General features: G+C 46.3%; 1 protein-coding gene across 1 annotated transcript in view; it reads left to right on the forward strand.

The window, feature by feature from the left end:
* The window catches only part of C5H2orf92 (chromosome 5 C2orf92 homolog), a 36,484-nt gene that overhangs the window by 14,481 nt on the left and 9,368 nt on the right, over positions 1-12,635 (forward strand). Inside the window, exons 6-8 of the mRNA XM_021199441.1 lie at positions 7,991-8,089; positions 10,144-10,294; positions 12,316-12,524. Of these exons, the coding sequence (XP_021055100.1) occupies positions 7,991-8,089; positions 10,144-10,294; positions 12,316-12,448 (383 nt within the window). The 3' untranslated portion in view covers positions 12,449-12,524. The remainder of the gene's footprint in view (positions 1-7,990; positions 8,090-10,143; positions 10,295-12,315; positions 12,525-12,635) is intronic.

Below are 12,635 nucleotides of genomic sequence, written 5' to 3' on the forward strand. Positions count from 1 at the left end.
GAGCCAAATATCATTACAGATGGTTGTGAGCCACCATGTGGTTGCTGGGATTTGAACTCAGGACCTTTGGAAGAGCAGTCAGTGCTCTTAACTACTGAGCCATCTCTCCAGCCCCGTTTGTGTGTTCTTATAGGCTGTGTTGTATTGGGTGTTCTATGCTGTGATCTGAACATTCTGGAAAAACAACTACTGATGGGTTACTGCCAAAGTGAGAACTGAAGAAAGTGTCTAAACCCCTTGCTGTAATTTCTATCAGCTATGGAGTCTGTGATTTGCAGGGTTAGGCATGTTCTGCCATTCTGGATGACATTTGGCAGAAAGTAACTTATTTGGGAGTAGAGTTCACTGTTCCTGGTGGCCCAGACCCTGAGTAGCATTAATAACATCCACTATACACACTTTATAATTTCATGGACCTGAGTAATTTGAGAGAGAAAATATGGCATTGCATCCTTCCTTGACTACATGGTGAGTTTGAGGTCAGCCTAGGCCACATAAGATCTTGTCTCAAAAAACAAAAGAAAGAGCTGGAGAGATGGTCTGTGGGTAAGCTCACTGGCTACTCTCCAGAAGTCCTGAGTTCAGTTCCCAGATCCCACACCATGCAGCTCTCAACCACAATAACTTTTAGTTCCTGGGCATCTGACACCATCTTCTGGTCTCCAATGGCAACACATAAATGGCATAATACACACACACACACACACACACACACACGCACACACACCCCACATACACAAATTAACTATTAAAAATCCTCAAACCAACCAACAGTAATAACAAGCAAAAAGCCCTGTCTTAGTGTTCTATTGCTGTGAGGAGACACCACGACCATGGCAAGTCTTATAAAAGGAAATATTTAATTGAGGCTGGCTTATACTTCAGAGGTTTAGTCCACCACTATCATGACAGGAGCCTGGAGGCACACAGGCAGGCATGGTGCTGGAGAAGGAGCTGGGAATTCTCTATCTGGATCTGCAGACAGCAGGAACAGCAGAGAGACACTGGGCCTGGTTTGGGCTTTTGACACCTCAAAGCCCATTCTCCCTGTGGCACACTTCCTCCAACAAGGCCATGCCTCTAATTTTTCTCAAATAGTACCGTGCCCTGATGACCAAGCATTCAAATATAGGGGTTTATGGGGGTCTTCTCCCCTTCCCCTCCATCCCAACAAATACCTTTTAAAATCTTTCTCTTCCCTTCTGTTTCTTGCCCTGGCTGTCCTGGAATTCACTCTGGCTGTCCTCAAACTCAGTGATTCCCCTGTCTCTGTCTCCCAAGTGCTGGGATAAAAGGTGTGCACCGCTGCTGCCTAGCTAAAATGAGTATTTCTTTCTTTTTTAAAAAATATTTATTTATTATATGTAAGTACATTGTAGCTGTCTTCGGACACTCCAGAAGAGGGTGTAAGATCTTGTCATGGATGGTTGTGAGCCACCATGTGGTTGCTGGGATTTGAACTCAGGACCTTTGGAAGAACAATCGGTGCTTTTAACCACTAAGCCATTTCTCCAGCCCCTAAAATGAGTATTTCTAATATCCCTGACTTTGTTTCCTATAAATACCATGTCAATGATATGTTAAATATAATTGGGCAGCCCATCGGTAGATAACTAGACATACCTTGAGCGAGGCCTAGAGACAATGGCTTAAGGAGTGGGCGAGGGCCAAAATGACTACTTTTCCCTTGTTACCTGTGTCTGCAATGCCAGGTCCAAGAAAAGATAACAAATCTGAAACATGAAGCTTTTCACTAAACAGTTTTTAGATACAATCAGCCCATTTTTTTCCATGACATGACTACCAGTTGTCTCAGTGTCATTTTTTTAGAAAGTCTGTCCTAATGACAGTGGTCTGATATGTCTCCTTTATCATGGAGTAACCCCCCCCGACACACACACTCTGGGGTTCTATCTAAGCTTCCTATTCATCTCCTTGTGCAACATCATCACACAGTTTTAATAGGGGGCTAAAATATTTTGCTTAAACATCTTGTAGGACCCTTTATAGCTTCTGGGTTTCCCACCCCCTCCCCAGTGGTTTTCTGGCTATTTTGTATAATAGTTTTTCCATATGAACTTTACCACCATCCTGTCTAATTTTATTAAAAGCTTGTTTGTATTTTTCTCCATCATTTTGGAAAAACCGGTGTTGAATCACCCCAGGCTAGAAATGGAGATATCATGGACAAATTTTCAAGCATGTCTTTGCCTTCTTCAGTGTGTTCCCTATTTTTATCTAGCTATAGGAGTGTATATGTCTATCTGTTTGTCTGTCTGTCTATCTATCTATCTATCTATCATCTATCTATATATGTGTGTATGTATATCTGTATGTATGTATATATATCTGTCTATGTGTATGTATATATATAATGTGTGTATATATACCATTATGTGTGTATAAGCATGTTTATTTGCTAAATTATACTTTTATGTATTGTTATTGTAAGTGAAGATTTCCCTATTATTCTATATGCTACTAAGTTAAAATTTTGTTAGGAAGAAAACTGGTTTATGCATGGTCATTTCCTGTTCTTAGAACATCTGTGCTGGTTGGTTTTGTCATCCTGACACAAACTTGAGTGTGACCTGGGAAGAGGGAACTTCAACTGAGGGATTGCCTCCATGAGATTGGCTCATGGGCATGTCTGGGGGGGGGGACATTTTCTTTTTTTTCTAACCAATGCAGGAGGGTCTGTAGAGGGCTGTGGTCCTGGGTTGTGTAGAAAGGCGAGTGAGAAAGCAGCATGCCAGCATGCCTCTGTGGTCTCTACCTCAGTCCTGCCTCCAGGTTCCTGCCTCGGTTTCCTGTGATGATGGACTGTAAGCTGTGAGCCGTGTGAACCCTTTTGTTCTCCAAGTTGCTCTCAACCATGATGTTTATCACAGCACTGGAGAAGCAAACTAAGAGCGGACCTTACTCAATTCTTGTATATTAATATGAGTATGTGTGTGTGTGTGTGATATGACATCTGCAGATATAGTTTTACTTTACAAATTACAGAGTCTCTCACCCACACTCGTTAATTACATTGTTACTATCTCCAAGATAATCTTTATGAGCAGTGGAAATACAATTACACTCTGTCTAGTACCTAACTCAGCAGGAAATGCTTGTAATGTTTCCTGAGTAAGATAGAAGTTATGGGACTAATATAAGAGAGATTATCTATCCATCCATCTATCTATCTATCTATCTCTATCTCTCATCTATCTCCCTCTCTACTCAAACACATACAGAGGTATATACATATTTCTACATATTGAGGATGAATTCTTCAATTACTATTTGCTGTGGTAGGTTTGTTTTTTGAGATTTATGTATTTTTATGGGTATGTTGAGTATCTGCATGTATGTCATCTCCTCATAGTCGTCATTTATACATTCCATGCTTCTAAATGACAGTAAGGCAGATCATAGCACTGTTTAATACAGGCTAGACTCTGCCTCATGGAGGCATTAGGGCATATGAACTGCTGATCTGAATGTTATTTAATAAATGGACCTGGGGGCGACCTGCACAATAATAATCGCTATTGTGCCAACAGAGTGAGCACTCACCAGCTGTCCGCTCTTGGAGTTTTCTTCCGTATTTACTCATTTTATCTCCACAGCAGACTGGGGTGGCAGCGTTGTAACTGATGTGGCAACATTGTTACTCTGTGTGGCCACATTGTTACTCCCTGTGAGTTTCCTATCTAGGGGATGGTTAAATAACCAGATGCAAGTCTAGCGTCCAGCAGGGGGCAGGGCTGGCCCACAAATAGAGAATGACAGGGCTACCAGTTAAGTCTAGTTTGTGTTTGTGTTTTGTTTTGTCAGCCAGAGCAACCTTCTCCAGGTGTTATCTTTAGACACTTACCCCAGTGTCCCTCGGTGGGGAGCTGTCTCCGGTCAACCTGCCTTGGGCTGAATGGATTGATGATGTACTCAGAATATTTGTCATTGAACAGCAACAAAGACAGTGTTTCCCCTTCTAAAGCATTCAGAGTATGAGATAGTTTTTAAATATGGGCACTTGTTTCTTGCCCCCTATTGTTTCACTAGCAGGGGCCAGGTACCCTGTTGGGCTCAGCTCCCCAGTACAAATTTGATATCTCATCTTAAACCTTAAGGAAGTTCCTAACCTGCCTTCTTGATAGGTTTTTCTAGAATGTTTGCCCAGTAGCAAAGAAGACCTCACTTTAGTGTCACTTTAATAAGCATATTGATATTTTCCTCCCTTATAGAGCCTTGTTTCAGCACATGGCCACAATCTTAAGTACACACTAGCCTTCTTTTCCTCCCCCTTTCTTTGTAGAACTCAAGGTATGTAGTGGGCTACTACATTAGGTTTGAAGCCAATTCCGTGTTATTTGTTTTTATAAAGGAAGCAATTGCACTATAAGTTGATTAACACCAAACTTATTTTCACAATGTAAACTGATTGTTTGTGCTGGTGAGATAGTGGCACTGGTAAAAACGCTTGCTGCCCAATAGAAGGATCTGAGGTGGGATCCCCAGGACCCATGTGAGAAGCCGGGTACCGTGGCACGCACCTCCACTCCAGTGCTAGGACGGCAGAGATGAGGACCCTTGAGGTCTATTGGCTAGTCCCTAGAGTCAATTTATGGATTCCTGTGAGAAACCCTGTCTCAAAAAATAATGTGGAGATCTGGAGAGGTGGTGCAGCAATTAAAAGTGCTTATCGCTCTTGCAGAGAACCTGAGTTTGATTCTGAGCACATACAGCAGCAATATGTTTATGTTGTGAGTATAGCTGTTTTGTCTGTGCATGTCTGTGCACTGTGGGAGTGCCTGGGACTTGAGGAGGCCAGAAGAGGGTGCCAGATAACCTGGAAGTAGAGATTCAAATGGTTGTGAGCTGCCAGGTAGGTGCTGGGAACCAAACTCAGGTCCTCTGTAAGAATATCAAATGCTTTTAACTGTTGAGCCATCTTTCCGGTTTAAAAAAAATTAAATTATGTTATGTGTGTGTGTGTGTGTGTGTGAGAGAGAGAGAGAGAGAGAGAGAGAGAGAGAGAGAAGAGAGAGACAGAGAGAGAGAGAGAGAGACAGAGACAGAGAGACAGAGACAGAGACAGAGACAGAGAGAGACGGAGACAGAGAGAGCACCCAGTGTACATGGGAGGTCTCAGGAGCATGTTCTTTCTTTGTATTATGTGGATGCTGAGCTTGAACTTAGGTCTTCAGGCTTGGCGGCAGGCACCTTTATCCACCGAACCATCCCGTTGGCCTCCCCTTGATTTTTGAGGTGGGTTTTCGATAGCCTGTAACTCAGCAAGTAGGCCTGGTTGATTGGCAAGCCCCAGGGATGCCCCGTCTCTGTCTCTCCAGAACAGCAGGCTTTCAGATGTTCACCGCCATGCCTGCCATTTCTTTCATGGGCCCTGAGGGGCAGGCTCAGCTCCTCGTACTTATGTGCCAAGCAAATTCCCTGGCTTAGCCTATCTCCCCATACAGAAGCACTCTTTATACAAGCTTCTGAAAGACTAGGCGATGCAGCAGCCCTCAGGACTGACACCATATCAGCCACACTCGGTCTCTGGCTGCTGATCCCTGTAATGAGTTGCCACATTCAAAGTCAACTTATTGCCAGGCATATTAAGTTAAACCTTCCTAAGCCAACTTGGAAAATGAATGGATCCCTTTCTTTTCTTTTCTTTTCTTTCTTTCTTTTTTTTTTTTTTTTTTTTTTTTTTTTTTTTTTTTTTTTTGATTTATTTATTTATTATAAGTATACTGTAGCTGTCCTCAGACACTCCAGAAGAGGGCGTCAGATCTTGTTACGGATGGTTGTGAGCCACCATGTGGTTGCTGGGATTTGAACTCCAGACCTTCAGAAGAGCAGTCGGATGCTCTTACCCAGTGAGCCACCTCACCAGCCCCCTTTCTTTTCTAAGGATGACAAGAACTGGGCTTGAGAGATGACTCAGCAGTTAAGAGCACTGACTGCTCTTCCAAAGGTCCTGAGTTCAATTCCCAGTAACCACATGGTGGTTCACAACCATCTGTAATGAGATCTGTTGCCCTCTTCTGGTGTGTCTGCAGACAGCTACAGTGTACTCACATATAATAAATACATCTTAAAAAAGAAAGAAAGAAAGAATGATGAGAACGTTGGGGAATCTCTTACCACACACTTAATATCCTTTATCCCATGCCAACTAGTCTTGTTTCCTTTGTGAACCTGCCCAAAGATTCAGGAAGCTCCCCTCCCCCCCCATTTCCTCTTGAGGTTTCAGGTTTATCTCCTGGTCCCTGGAGCCACAGCTTGGCTTGAGGTTGTCTAGGGGTGTGGAAGTCACTTTCTTACCCTGCCCATTTGTTTTTGTTAGTTTTCCTTTCCAATTCACACAGACCATGCAGATCTTTTCAGGGCTCCTGCCCATGGCTTCCAGATTGTTCCATGGAACAGCTCAGATCACTTATAACACTGTTTCTGGGATCTTCCCATGTCTGCCAAAGACAGCTCTTGGCCTCCCATTTCCCTGGACCAAATGCCCCCAGGGATTTTGGCAGCCCTCTTATTCACACGGGTCACAGATAGCCAGAGGCAGAGCCGGGATGCAAAGGTTTTTCATTTCCAAACCTGCCTCTTTCTCCTAAGGGCGTTATGTCATTTGGAGATGCCAATAGATATCTTGGTGTGGTTCATTTTCTCATTTTTTTTAGGTCTTTGTGGATTGTACAAACATTCTGCAACCATAGGGCAAGTCATAGCATCTATATTTTATACAAATGGGGACAGAAACCAGAGTTCAGAGAGGCTCCAGCCCAGGCTAGATGCCCTGTGTCCCCACAGGCAGCAGCACTATCTGTGAGCCATGCACACTCTCAAGTCTGCTGAGACCTATAGAGTCAGGGACTCTCAAGTGGGGCCCAGCAATGGTGTTTAACAAGCCTTCCTTATGGGAGTCATTGTCTCAGCCATGAGCGGGTGAATGTGCTGGCTTATAAATAAAACCAAAACACTGTCGTGCTCTAGAACACCCAGACGCCCCCCAAATCCCCCTTTCCTCTTTCCTTGGACTGTAGAACAAGCTGCTTAAGGGATAGGGCAAAAGTGTTTGCCACACAATCTAAGGACCCAGGTTAGAATCCCCGTAACTCACAGAAAGCTGTATGTGGGCGCATGTGCATGTGTGAGCCAGTGCTGTAGGGGTGAGATGGGAGGTGAGGGTAGGAGGACCCCTGGAAGCTTCAGGGGCAGCTTGCCTGGCACACACAGTGGCTGGCAACAGAGAGGCCCCCGTCTCAAACAATAGGAAAGGTGAAGACTGCCCTCTGGCTTCCACACATGTGCTGTGACATGCACACACCCAGGTGTGCACATGCCACCCACACACATGACACACATGCACCCACACACTTGCGTACATGCAAGCATGCATGTTCACGTGTGCGCACACACACACAAGCTTCTTTATTATAAAAACAGAACTGGCCAATGAGCATAGGTAAAACTGTTAATGTTATCTTTCCATCCCTATAATAAAATACCTGGCATGATCAGCTTAGAGGATGCTGACTGACACCTTTAGAAATTCTAACCTATGGCTACCCATGTTTCCATGTCTGGGGCCTGTGGGGAGGTAGAGCAACATGGTAGGAGTGTGTGAGAGATCAAATCCGACTCTCCATGTCCAAGGAGAGAAGGGAGAGGGAGAGAAAAGGGAGAGAGGAAGGGAGGAAGAAGAAGAAGAAGAAGAGGAAGAGGAGGAGGAAGAGGAAGAGAAGGAAGAGAAGGGGGAGGAGGAAGAGGAGGAGGAGGAGGAAGAAGAGGAGGAGGAAGAGGAGGAGGAGGAGGAGGAGGAAGAAGAAGAGGAGGTAGGATTCCAGAATCCTCTAGGGCATAGCCTTAAAACCTTCCACAGACTCCACCCCCTATAGGTTCTGGTACCTTCTAAGAGACCCCCCTGACTGAGTCTTTAGTATGTGGACCTTTGGGCGGCATTCAATCTAGACTTCTCTTTTGTCTTTTGTAGCTCATATTGCTGAGAATAAAGAACCATCTCTATTCAACAGGGATGTGAGCCCTCAACTGACTGTTGAAGACAGTGAAACACTCCAAAAAAGCACTCGAGGTATCATCCTTAAGATATGGTCTAAGTCTCAAGTATGGAAGGTTCCAGGACATGTCTTCTTTATTTCATGGTATTTTAGCCGAATAGAGTCACTGTACCTTTAAATCACCTGCAGAAATGTGTAGTCACCTTGTGTGGGTCACATACCTATAGGCTGAGGCAGGAGGATCATGAGTTTGAGGCCAGCCTGGGCTACATAGTGAGACTGTCTTAAAAAACAAAACAGAAAACAGACAAGTCATAGGGTCTACACATTATGAATTAAATACATTTGAAAAAGTTGATCATTTTTTCTAAAGGATTTTCATGTTTGTTTGTTTTTTTCTAGATAGCCAGGGTCATTTAGAATGTGGGATCCTCGTCTGAGCCGCTGCCCCTGCTGGGTCCTAAGGCTGTTCTAGGTTAATCTAGTCTCCTATGGGTCCAGCTTCTTCCTTCTTGTTAGGTTGACTGAGCCCACACTTGTTGATAGCGGGGAGAGGCTGAGCCCAGGCTGGTACCGTGCCCATACAGCCGCTCCGTCTACCCTGTTATTCCTTCCTCACTTTCGGGAATTAACCACCAAGCCTGGCAACTGGAGTTCAATCCTCCAGACCCTCATGGTAGAAGAAGAGAACTGACTCCCACAAATTGGCTACACGTGTGCATGGCGAGTGTAGGCACACTTACATACATACCCAAACACACGAAATAAAGAAAATGTAATTTTAAACTTGCTAGTGCTGAATTATTGCAGCATAACCCTCAGAGATACCCCTCATGGACCTTGGGGGGGGGAGGTTTGGGCTCCCGATTTCCCCCCTAACCCAAGAAAGCCCTTGGGCAGAACTCTCTGCCTGCGTTGCCCAATCTCTTCAGCATTTGTCACATGAATGCTCATTTCTCTCAACATATCTCCCCCCCACCGCCAGCCCTCAAACCCTCCACTTCCTCTGACCAGATTACAAATGGAATCAGAGACAGCCTCCCCGCAAGTCCACAAATGTCAGCTGGCATTCCAAAGCCAGCCTCGTGATCTCTCAAAGTCCCCAGAGGGTTGTCAGAAGTCAAGGCCATCTCTGGCACCATCTACACAGGATGACAGGAATCTTTCAAATCACAATCTTGGTCAGTTTTTCATCACTATAGCAAATACGTGAGAGGAACAAATTCAAGAGTTTATCTTGGCTCTGGATTTCAGAGGTGCCAGTCTATGGTCAGCTGTCCCCTTGTTGTGAGGCTCTGATGAGGCAGAAAAGCATGGTGGAGAACAGCCACTGACTACATGCTGGCGGGGAAGTAGAGGAAAATGCCTCCTTTCTTTGGCTGGCTTCCTCCTCTCCTAGTTTTAGCCTTTCAGAGAGTGCCACCCAAATTCAAGATGGATCTCTGCCTTCTGTCACTGTCTCACATGTCAACCATGGGAATAACCTCCCCCCCCCACACGAGCACTCATTCTAATCTCCTGTGTGTGTCTCCGTTGAATCAAGATCACAGTCAAGACGTTCAATCACACAAGGCAGACTGAATCTGCAGTAGAATTTCTAAAAGCTGGCGGGACAGGAAGGAGGGGTAGTAGAGACAAATTTTGGCCACTGCCAGGTGAGTAGCTGAAATTCAAGTACTCGACCCTTTGCTGTCCAGTTTCCTGTGCCGGAGATTTAATCCGGCGTCTCCTGCATGTTAAACAATTGGGTCACCATTGAACTACACTGTCAGTCTGTGAATTTCCAAGCCTTTGAAGTAGGACGTTCCTGCCTCCTCTCCACCCTCTTCACGCTCTGCCTCCCCACGGACCTCACCTCCTGTCTTCTTGCTTCCTGCACATTATGGTTTGTTCATTCTCCTTCACGAATGTGCTGCTGCTTGTCGGTCCACACCCTCTGAATCTCAGCTTGTCACTGGCGACCAGGCCTGTCCCTTCCCCAGCTGGACTTTTGAAGCCAGTGGCTGAGGTGCTAGTATGTATACTGCTCTGAGCAAGGCCGTCCGCCGGGTTGTCCTGGTTGCGAGTCGTCTGTCAGGGATGGATTCAGGCCTCCTCCAGCTTCCTCTCCTTGTGTCTTCCTATTTAGGTGCCTCCAGGGAGAGTCTACCGTGCGGACAGCTGCTGAGCTTCCTGCAGAGGAACATCATCTCTGCTACCATTGCCATGGCGGCAGTCCTCCTGGTGACGGTGCTGGTGGTGTTCACACTGGTCATGTATAAAAGGCGGAAACAGCCAAAGTGAGTGGCTCTTGACATCTGTCTGCTAAGAATTCAAGGAGTTGGGTGGTGGAGAGATGGCTCAGGTTCCTCTCTGCACAGGTGGGTCATAACCACTTTCGGTTCCAGTTCTAGGAGAATCCAGTGCCCTCTTCTGGCCTCCCAGGGCACTGCATGCATTCGGTACTTGCTGGCAAAACACCCATATATGCAAGTTAAAATAAGTGGGTTTTGCCAGGCAGTGGTGGTGCACGCCTTTAATCCCAGCACCCAGGAGGATTTCAGAGTTCGAGGCCAGCCTGGTCTACAGAGTGAGTTTCAGGACAGCCAGGGCTACACAGAGAGACCCTATCTTGAACCCGTGCCCCCCCAAGTGGGTTTTTGTTTTTGTTTTTGTTTTGTTTTTAACCAAACAAATGGCTCACGGGGTTTGAAGCACAGTTGCTTTTTACCCCCGATGTTGGGAAGGCAGGAATGTCTTCCTGTTATGTCCTGGCATCTCCTAGCACGGTCAATAAAAGTTCCCAGGTGATGGGTTTTGGGTGCGATCTGGCAATTCTGAGGCACTCTGAGGCTCTGGAGCCCCTGATGTGGGCCATGCTTACTTCTCAAGGCCACGCAGATTAGCCAGGTTTCCTCACACCAAGAGGGAACTGGAGGGGAGATGGCAGAGCCTCTGACTAGAAGACTGGGAACTAGGAATCTCTTCTCCTCCCCCTCCCCCTCCCCCTGAAACAGGGTTTCTCTGTGTAGCCCTGGCTGTCCCAGAACTCACTCTGTAGACCAGGCTGGCCTTCAACTCAGAGATCTACTTGCCTCTGCCTCTGGAATGCTGGGGCTGAAGGCGTGCGCCATCACACCTGGCTACAGATTCTAGATGCAAAAAAAAAAGCCAAAGCGCGGCTATGAGAAGGTGCAGAGTGGGGAGGCTGCATGGGGGAGAGAGCGAGGCTGAATTCAGTCAGTGTACGCTGGGTTGCCTGTGCTGACAAGACTGTGTCTCTAGTAGCTGCCAGACAGCCACTCTTCCTAGACTGTCTCACGATCCTGTCAACAATGGGTTAATGCCTGGCGCGGCAGGAACCTCAAGCGGGCAAAGACAGGGTTTAGGCACAGACAGGGACCTTAGGCAGACACCAGAAGCAAATAACGTGAAAGAAAAGCATACGCGCCACCGCTTTCAAAATTATGAGCACCCCTCTGCATCCTCTGAGACACACACTCCTGATGGGAAGCAGCCAGCTACAGGCCACCTCCTGTGGTGACACTCATCTTGTCACCCTTCATTTTGGGTCTGAGGTGATGGTAGATAACTTTCTCCTTGAGAGCTTATCACTCCCTTCTCTAAGTGCCAAGGCCTCTGGCACTTAGTCTGCCCAAGCAGAGGAGCCAACAGCTACTTGTCTGCTCACTTGTCTGAGACAGGGATGGGGGCTCCTGGAGCAAAAGAGGAACCTGGATTTGAGGGGTCTGAAATTAAGCTTGGCTCACCTTACATCCCTGACCAGGGCCCATCCTTGGCTCAGCTGTTTTCTCTTGGGAAAGAACTGGTTAGGGCGAATGGGGGATGTGGGAGAAAAGCAAGCAATGGAGGCGTTTCTCTTTGTTTCTTTGTTTCTTTCTTTGTTTCTTTCTTTGTTTCTTTCTTTCTTTCTTTCTTTCTTTCTTTCTTTCTTTCTTTCTTTCTTTCTTTCTTTCTCTTTCTTTCTTTTGGTTTTTTGAGACAGGGTTTCTCTGTATAGCCCTGGCTGCCCTGGAACTCACTCTGTAGACCAGGCTGGCCTCAAACTCAGAAATCTGCCTGCCTCTGCCTCCCAAGTGCTGGGGTTAAAGGCGTGCGCCACCACCGCCCAGCTAATGGAGGCGTTTCTTAGAGGCACCTTGTGACCCTGGGTCAGAGGGCATGTCATTCAGGACAGACCTTCGCTGAGGTAACAGAATTCAGATCCATCAGAAACTGTAGCCTCCGTCCCCACCCAAAAGGCAGACAGTGGCCTTCCTGTGTGTTTAGTAAGCGGTGTGGTTTGTTTTCTTCGTTTTAGGTTTCCTCCAGCGAACATGACATACAATATTTTTATAATGAACGGGAAGTCTTTATGGCAAAATTCCCAAGATAAGCTCCTCAAAAAATTCATGGGAAAGCAGAAGCCCCTGAAGTCCAATTCCTTCGTCTAAGCCGGTGGAGGGGCCAGCAAACTGCCACCCAGCCACTGCCAGAGGGTTCTTTTACGCTACCGGAAAAAAGTCCAAGGTAGGCAAGAAGCTCTTCTAAAGCTGGGGTCTCTAGAAATGTGGGCTTCACTTCAGTGCGGGTGGGTGGAAGCAGTGGCAGGTGGCGCCCCCTAGCGGTAAGTCTCATGCA

Source organism: Mus pahari, chromosome 5 (assembly GCF_900095145.1).
Source record: "Mus pahari chromosome 5, PAHARI_EIJ_v1.1, whole genome shotgun sequence".
Lineage (NCBI taxonomy): Eukaryota > Metazoa > Chordata > Mammalia > Rodentia > Muridae > Mus > Mus pahari.